The sequence below is a fragment of the Protomyctophum bolini genome (assembly GCF_963924005.1).
Source record: "Protomyctophum bolini genome assembly, chromosome: 13".
Taxonomy (NCBI): domain Eukaryota; kingdom Metazoa; phylum Chordata; class Actinopteri; order Myctophiformes; family Myctophidae; genus Protomyctophum; species Protomyctophum bolini.
In genome coordinates, this window is record NC_137874.1 from 11153617 (window position 1) to 11162867 (window position 9251).

The window sequence follows — 9251 nt, forward strand, 5'->3', positions numbered from 1 at the left end:
TGTGTGTGTGTGCACGCGCGCGTGTGTGTTGGCGCATTGTGAGTGTATGCCGGTGCACGCGCGTGAGTCTGCACACACAGGCAAAAACCTTGTTAAACGATATGTATGGTATAAATCAAGTGTCAGTGCTTGTGCACACAGAGCTAAATCAAGTGGAAGGGGCTCAGAAGAATTGAGTTACACCACTATTAATCCAGTTAGAAACTTTCTACATCAGTGACTTTATTCATTAACAGCCTTCAGACTGACTCCCTCAAGTCATATTAGCCCAACATGTCAAATGGAGTCATTTAAAGCCAGCTCCAGATGTCCTAATTGATCAACTTGCTTCTGCTCTAAATTTTTCCTAAAGGGGCTCACCATTTGAAGGACACATGTTTGGTTCTCAACCAACCACACACACACACAGCTGCCACCCCCCCTCGAGTAACCAACTTTATGGCTTTAAGTGAAATTCTCACACTGTATCATCCCAATTTTTTTGCATCAGCACCCCTCTCTCTCATTCTCTCTCTCTCTCTCTGGTAAATATAAGTTGGAGGAGTTGTTTCCATGACAACTGAGCTTGCCATCGTTGCACAGCAGAATAAATATGAGCCTGGCCAGCAGAAACCATTTGAGAAGACTCGCTCTGAGGTTCGCTCGTCCACCCGCTTCCAATGTCATCAGCCTATATAATCGAGAATATGTCCTGTGATCAGAAGCTTGGAATTGAGCCAATGTGCGATAATCAGACATACTAGGAAACGCAGAAGTGAAACTATACTGACACGTTAGGGAGCGCTTGCTTTCTGTGACCATGACCGTGACCATGACGGAGGTGGCCTTGAGCCACGCGAGCGGGTCGCCGCGCCGAGCGTTGCGACGACCACCAGAGCCGACTCGGCACCGTTCGTGTTGCGTATACCGATAGGCACATAAAAGTAAATATTAGTCCCCCCCTACTGTCCATGCCCCCGACATGTCTGCACCGCCCTGCGCACGCTCCAAGTGAACACAGCCCAGCGCCGTCGCTGAAAACAATGGCAGTATGGCCAATATGGCCATATTGGCCAGTATGGCCATATTCCAACGCCTTGATAACGGTCGATAACGTGCATTTAATGCAGCGATAACCTATATGAATCCGTTGGCCCGTCTCGTCTTCATCCTCCCCCCAGTTCACAACCACCTGCTTTAGCGGGCTAATAAATTACCTGATAGATTGACGTCCCCGTCCCTCCATCCATCTCTTCCTTCCTGCACTCCCCCCTCATGACAGCGCCCCCGTCTCTCTCCAAACGAGCTTACAAACCCCACTCCACCCACACCGTCTCTCTCTCTCTCTTCATCACAACGGTCCCTCCCCGCCAACGCTGGCAACAGCGCCTTCCAATACTGCTTGTTCATCATCTCTCCCACCATCTTGGCACCCACCGCGCCCGCCGCGGTGCTCCTCCTTGATGTGTTTCTCCCCACGGCTCCGGTTCCACCGGCTCCCGCTGTGAGCTCTCCTTGTCGCAAAAGAGTGGCCCATGGGGGTGGCGGTGGTGGTGTGGGGGGGGGGGGGGGGTAGTCTGGGAACCTTGGCTCCCCCACTCTAAACTAATCTTGTGTGCATTCTCCTTCACCTTCTATCACATGGGACGCACAACGAGGCACTGCCTGCCTGCGCTAATGCAGTCATTTATTCATGCAGCGCGAGGCTCGTGTTTAACATGGGGACGTTTCCAAAGATGACAACTGCAATGTGGCACTTGTGCAGTCGCTGCACTGTATACTGTCTGCTTAAAGGAAAGAGCGAGGTGGATGACGTGTGTGGCTTTTTTCTTAGTTTTGTTGGGTTTTATTTTATGGTAAAAAAAATGTTTAGGGTAAAACGACATTGAGATTTTCATTTCTTTTTTAAGTGGACCCTGGCCAAGAAGGCATAGTTTTTAAACCCCATTTTTCTCCCCAATGTAGTCGTTATGCCAAGTACCCAGATACTAAACATGCATGATATAAGACAACATTATATGATTGCGTGCGCATTTTATGAAAGGGTTGGAAAAGAAAGAGTGAATTGAATGCCAACACCGTGTTCCTGTCAAAATGGTAACGGAGCCCATTAGCTGTTTTGCAAAAGCTCCAAATAGACGGCTTTTAATGACACCAGTAAATAACAATCTTGACCTACTTAGTTGTAAATCTGTAAACCTTATGCCCTGCTTGATTATGAGCAGCATAAATACACAACCAACACACACTGTGTTCCTGTCACACTGTTATCCAACCAAATCCATCAGGTACCTTTCTCAATTATGCCTAATGACGAATAATTTATTTGGCTCCAACTAATGAGAGCATTATCAATCCATTATGTCTGGTGTAACGGGGGGAGTGTGCTCAGCTCTGCCAACATGCATGTGAAGAAGAGAGTGCGAGGGAGGATGGAACATGGCACATGATTCATCTCTAGCTCAGTAGCTCTTCATCAGAGCGGAGGAAGAACAAAACCATTTCATGAATTCGATGGCAAACTGTCACGTTTCCAGGACTGACGCAATCGTTCACCGCCCAGCTGCTTTGGTGGATCGAAGATGATGTGGTCTGCATGTGCACTTTCATCTTACCATCTTTCTTTTGTAAGACGGGGGGTTAAAAGAGGCTTCTTTGTCTGGACCAAGAAAAAACCTTTCTTCCTATAATAATAAGTTGTGGTCAGACTCATAAGAACAACGCTCTCAGCCACAGAGTGGCTCTGCGGAAAGATTAATTAAAAAACAAAAAAAAAATACTGTTGTTTTCAGCGGGCAGAAATGATTCCATACAAAGGTTTTAGTAAATGCTTATAGGAACACAGCCCATACAGCATGTGATTAATGAGAATATAAGAACCTTTAACAGATGGTATATAAATGGACCACATCCCACAACGGTGGGTCCAAGAATGAAGGTTGTGTCAGTTGTCCCAGGGTGCTGCTCTGTGCGTCTCTGCTCAAATAGCAACCACAACTCCCCCTTGTTGAGTATAACTTGTGGTCCCCATTGATTGACTCCCGGCATATAGATCCCATAATAGTGTATAGGTCAATACTAGACAGAAGTCTGTCAATGTGTCAGTATGTGTGTGTCTGCCAGTGCCGTATGCATGCCACGTGCGTGCATGGACGCGTCCTGCGCATAATTTATAATTGATGCTCGAGCCAGCTGTTCCTTATAGTTCCAGCCGTTTGTGTTCCGTGCGCCCAGGCAGAGGGGCTTGTGGGTTGTCTGCCGCAGGACGGATGTTGTTGTTTGGTGTGTAAACATCTGCAGCGGTCCGTGTGGATGAGCAATGCACCGTTAGATACGCTCTGACCTGCTTCCTCTCTCTTCCATACAGCCTCTCACCTCCGCCATCGCTAATGAGCAGGCCTGACTTAAACAAAACATTTTTTTTTTTTAAAGGTTAAATCACTATATTCTGATTCTGTAATAACTGTCATAGTGTTTGTTCGGGGCTTTGTTATAGGTCTCCCTACAGTATATATATAGGCCCATCTATCCATGTTCTTTAATAAACTGAAAATATTTTTTCAGGGGGGTTGCAAGAAAATGCAAGTTCTGTTTACTAAAGAGCTGGAGAGACAGGAAGACGCCCGTTACTGAACAAACACTATATCAATGGGCATTATCAGAATACTAAGTATTATGATAATCCTCATTGATACAGTGTTTAAAAAAGCAAAGTCCCGCTTAGGCTACCCTATAAATTAACCTCTGGGATCCCTGGGAATGCGTCTTGTTGAGCACCAGTGGCACAGTGAGTGTACAGGATATTGTGAGTCCACATACTGTAAGAGCTAGTATGCCTCATCCGTTTCACCCGTTCAGTCCCAAATGGGGAGCCACACTTGGCGGATGACAAATCCCGCCCCTGTATGAGGTATGAGCAAAATCACCACCATTTGAATTAAATACGGTCACTTGGGGAAGGGAGGCTGCCGACGTTTGAGTACGTTTTACACTTTCGCCTTGTGCCATACTTGGGAAATCTCCAGTCAGCTGTGTTGATAATATGGCATTAAGTATAGCCCTACAGGGCCTTCAATTTTGACCTTTTAGATGAAAAAATGAAGAGACAGCATAAAGAGTAAGTTGCATCCATTAAAACAGACATGGATTGCCCAAGAGGCTACAACGCTCAACTCTACCTCTACTGTTTTAGCGCAACACTAAATATACTTGCCAAAACATAGCCCATCTACTGGGTTGCAACTTACATGATGCATTGTGAGCTTGTGGATTCGCTATGTCTACTGAATGTTGAAGTCAAGAGCTTGAAATGCCACATTACATAGTAGTAATAACTGGATTCATTCATTTCCAATTTAGGCATCCAGCAGACGCTCTTTATCCAGAGTGATTTAAAGTAATCCAAAATAAACACAGATAATGCAGACAGTGTATTGCCTCAATAATCTAGGATTAGGAGCATAGGTAAACCAAGAATCAGATGCCAGGTCAACAAATTAACCTGGCATCTGTCCATCTGAATTACATTTAAACCTTTGCATGAAGACTGTATGGTTGTCAAGGCTAGGTCAAGTGCTACGGGCTACGGTAAAGTCTGAGAATTACGAAGCCGGATTGGTAGTGAATCTGCAGTTCTAGAGAAACTGCAATAGGGAGTTTGTTCGGCGTTCTGGATCATTTGGAGGAGCTGTGTACATGTACATGCTTGGAGGCCAGTACAGCGCGAGTTACAGTAGTCAAGATTTGATCATATATGACTGAGGTCTGGATTAGGAGTGGGGCTGACTCATGGAGTGAGGAAGTGTCTGGGTCTGATCTTTCAAATGTTATAGTGTGAACCTACAGGATCGAGTTCACTGTCTGAGCATTTTCTAGCTACTCCTTTCTCTTACACTAATTATGCTAATGACTTTGATACACGTCTTTAGAATCAAAACCACGGGGTGCCTTGGACGTGTAATAATGTAGGCATCTTTAGGTATTTTTTGATTGATTGGTTTGCCTTTCCTTCTTCAGTGCACTCACTTCCTTGTTTACGGCTCAATTAGAATGGCTTATAACTCTAAATCTAGGGTGCTCTCCATGGTTTTGGCCAAAAGGGCAATGTTCTGTCTTCATTTCTGACTTCAGAGTTAAATCTGCCTCATCTGCTGGCACTCTAGCGCCATTATTTTGAAGAATTACGTTTTTTTTTTTTTTAAACAAATCTGTATGGTAGTCTGTCTGAGTGTGTCTATATAGGGCGTTGCAGAAAAAGAGCACTTGTAAAGAACACCCCGGTGTCAGGTACAGACACCTTCTGGTTGACAAGTAACCAGTAGAAAGCCCAATAACTGCCATGACAAACGGGTATTCCCTCTTGCATGAGCGGCGGAGGTTTGTTTTCCCATGCCGGGTGTTACAATTTTGCAATTATACCTCTCTCTCCACCGAGAACATAAAACGTACAGATTGCAGCTTTAAGCATATGGCTAATTGACCTGGTACCAATTCATGTGATTCACGCGGTTATCACTATGTGTTACATGACGTGACAGTGAACAGGTTTGCCTCTTGGCGGAACACTCCCATCCTGGATATATCTCAGCATGCTCGGCAAGGCTTTTTTTACCTGTAGGGCACTGTTTTCCTACCTACAGTATAACGCAAACAAGACAGCAACGGTACAGGCAATATTTCAATATTGAATATTGCATCAAACCTCCTGCATTGTACAAACCGGCAATATGTGTGTGTGTGTGTGTGTGTGTGTGTGTGTGTGTGTGTGTGTTATATATACACTGTACAGTCGTACTGTATGTGTTTCAAAGGGCAGAGAATGGCACCCACAATGGCAAATTACAAACCGATGTGTGTGTGTGTGTGTGTGTGTGTGTGTTATATATACACTCTGTACAGTCCTACTGTATGTGTTTCAAAGGGCAGAGAATGGCACCCACAATGGCAAATTACAAACCGATGATTCATTCTGAGGATATAGGCACGTAAAAAAAATCATTATTGTGTTATTGTATCACTGTTGCACTTTCCAAGACCCGAGGTTCAATTCCTTCACTATTATTCTCTCTCTCTCTCTATCTCTCTCTCTCTCGTCTACTACAGGAGTATATAAAAGAATACCAGCACTCACGTAGTATCCTGGAAGGATTAATTTAAAGCTTTATTTTGTTTCCCCCCCAGCAGCAAACAACAGTAAGGGCGTTTCGGCCCGAGAGCCTTATCTTCAGCGTAACTCAGATCAGAAGGCTCTCGGGCCGAAACGTCCTTATACTGTTGTTTGCTGCTGGGGGGGAAACAAAACAAAGCTTCAATACTTCCAGGATACTACGTGACGTGAGTGCTGGTATTATTTTCTATAGACTGTATCTTTCAGAACCGTGACATCATGACGTGGAAATACTCAATGCTTTTGCTTTCTTCTGCCCCTACAGGAGTGACCACGGTGCTGACCATGACCACCCTCAGTATCAGCGCCAGGAACTCCCTGCCCAAAGTGGCTTACGCCACAGCCATGGATTGGTTCATCGCCGTCTGCTATGCCTTCGTCTTCTCAGCACTCATCGAGTTCGCCACAGTCAACTACTTCACCAAGAGGGGATATGCTTGGGATGGGAAAAGTGTAGTGCCAGAGAAGGTATTTCAAGCTCTTGTTTTATTGTAAATGGTGAATTATGTACAAACAACAGAAGCCACTCGAGCCACTACAGTATATTATATACTTTGTCAAGACGGATAATTCGTTAAGACGAAAAGCTTGTAGTTCTGCTATTTTCCACCCATGATGACATGATCAAAATAGGGACAAAAGGTTGAAAGTGGTTATGTAACTATACATCATATCTTTACATACTCATATTATGAAATATTTAGATCACTTGTTCGACTTGCAATAAGTTTAGTTACCAAACGTACAGTATTTATTGTTGTACTTTATTTCAATTATACAAGTAGGAGAATACTAGTGTATGAGAATGAAGCCATATATTTCAAAGAGGTAATTCCCTCTACGACAAGGACAGTTAGCACTTCGTTCCTTGTTGAGGGAACTAGACCAGGAAACATAGTTTTTTGGCGTTTACTCATCTCACAGCAAATGAGATTCATGAGACATGATGTGAACATTAATAGTTTATCGTTTCTCGCTGCCGGCTTGTCTCTACACTGCAGTTAGCCACACACAACTTTGTTTCCGGCTAAACAAAGAATTAATGGCCAAGATTTGATTTGAGCAAATGCTTGGCTTTGAGGATTAGTGAATATTTCACCTTTTTGCCATCCATATGGATAGTGTGCAATTACAGTACAAAGCTGCTGAATGCCAACATGTTTAGTGTTTGCTTTGTAAACTCAAAGACCCCGCAGTATTGACGTCAGAAAAACATCAGCATTTTCTTTTACTGTTTTAACCTTGACCATTTCACACACTACTCCTATACAGTAGGCTACATATAATTCTGCACAAGCTTTGATGATGATGGCTAAATGCTGAATCCTTGTTACTTTTCCCACCCCCACCCCCCATAAAAAAATTAAAAAAAACTAAATATCAGCAAAAGAAAAAGAAGGAATCCCTCCTGAAGAAGAACAATACGACAGCCTACCCAGCAGCCACTGCTACAGCCTTCGCCCCCAACATCGCCAGAGATCCTGGACTGGCCACCATTGCCAAGAGCGCCCCTCCCCCCCCTACCGAGCCCAAGGAGGAACCCAAACCCAAGCCTCCAGAGGCCAAGAAGACCTTCAACAGCGTCAGCAAGATCGACAGGATCGCCAGAATAGCCTTCCCCCTGCTCTTTGGAACCTTCAACTTGGTCTACTGGGCAACTTACTTGAATAAAAAGCCCAAATTGCAGGGTGTCATGGGCCAAGTTGCCCATTAATCCCCCTTTGATGCCCTCTAACTTCTACTTGTATTATTATTTTTTTTCTCTCCTTCTTCCTCAGAAAAAAATGTGTTTATTTTCTGATAAAAAAAAAATGGTGTCCATACTGGTCTGATCTCCCAGTTGCTGCATCGCTTCTACGTTCACATAAATTCAAATATTTTGAAAAATAATTAAAAAAAAAGAGAGAGAGAGAGAAAGTAAAAACAAAAGTGTGAGAGAAACATGGTGACTTTTGAACGTGTATTGGTGGAAATGGGGAGAATGCTACAAAGAAAAAAATGCTATAAATAAATATATACCCAAGAGAATGCTTTTCTTAAACTGCACATAGCCCAAAATTGTCAAGGGTCTTTTGTTTGTCTGTTTGCGTTCTTATATTTTGTTTTGAGTTGATGTTGAACATTGAACCATTGACATTGTAAAGACAATTGTGTATTTGCATGGGCAGGCCATCGGTTTGTTTTAATATATATTTATTTCAATGACAGGTCAACACTGACAGGTGGCTTAGTTTGGCTTATTTTTTATTTTTATTCTATTTATTTTTTGCTATTCCATTCTCTGTAGATGTTGCTGTTTTTTGAGGTTAAAGGTTTTATTTTTAAAGGTTACTTATAGGGTTTCTGCAATAGCAATAAAACATATCTGTGGAAACATTATTTATTTAAAGATCCAAGAAAATATGAGACAAATCCATCTATCTTTGTGCTTAGCGTAAATTATACTAGCCATTTACTTTGAAAGTATTGTAAATATGATCAAGTTTTAGAGATATCAATATTTTGTTCAAGCTTTGCTTACGTGTGACTAAAGGGTATGTTCATTCAAATTGTTTGCTTTTTTTCCCATGGCCATGATACTTTCCATGAGAAGAGTGATGACTTGTCTACTACACACCCAAGTGACTGTTTCTTGCAAAGTCTGAATTATATTTAGTTGCGTGCCATTGTCACATGCTGAAAATACCTGATCTACAAGCTCACAATGACCACATACCATGATGTGTTGTGAGCTTGTAGATCGTCGCAACCAAGTATAAATCAGGTGATAGCGTTCCATTGATCATTTGCTTTCACGATCAACGTCTGAAGTAGAATGCAGTATTATTCAAATGCATATTTAACTGTCCACTCGTGGAAAAACATAAACGGGAACGATAACACTAACAACAAAAATGTTAAATTGGGATGGGCGGGTAGTGTGAAAGAATGTAAAACTCATCTTACATGTCGGAATGCATTTTATATTTAAAAATTAAAAATTTGTTCTTTACTTTTTTTTTTGTTCTTTGGCTTTTGTGGAAGACATAACACCAGAGTTACAATGGCAAAAGCGTCTTGGGCTTAATAAGTAATAACATTTCCCAAAGAACATATAGCATCACCA

The 9251-nt window shown here is 42.7% G+C and overlaps 1 protein-coding gene across 1 annotated transcript in view; it reads left to right on the forward strand.

Moving 5' to 3' along the window:
- Positions 1-8890, forward strand: part of gabra1 (gamma-aminobutyric acid type A receptor subunit alpha1) — a 37416-nt gene extending 28526 nt beyond the window's left edge. Inside the window, exons 9-10 of the mRNA XM_080780292.1 lie at positions 6411-6613; positions 7530-8890. Coding sequence (XP_080636418.1) covers positions 6411-6613; positions 7530-7859 — 533 coding nt within the window. The 3' untranslated portion in view covers positions 7860-8890. The remainder of the gene's footprint in view (positions 1-6410; positions 6614-7529) is intronic.
- Positions 8891-9251: the final 361 nt, after the last annotated feature.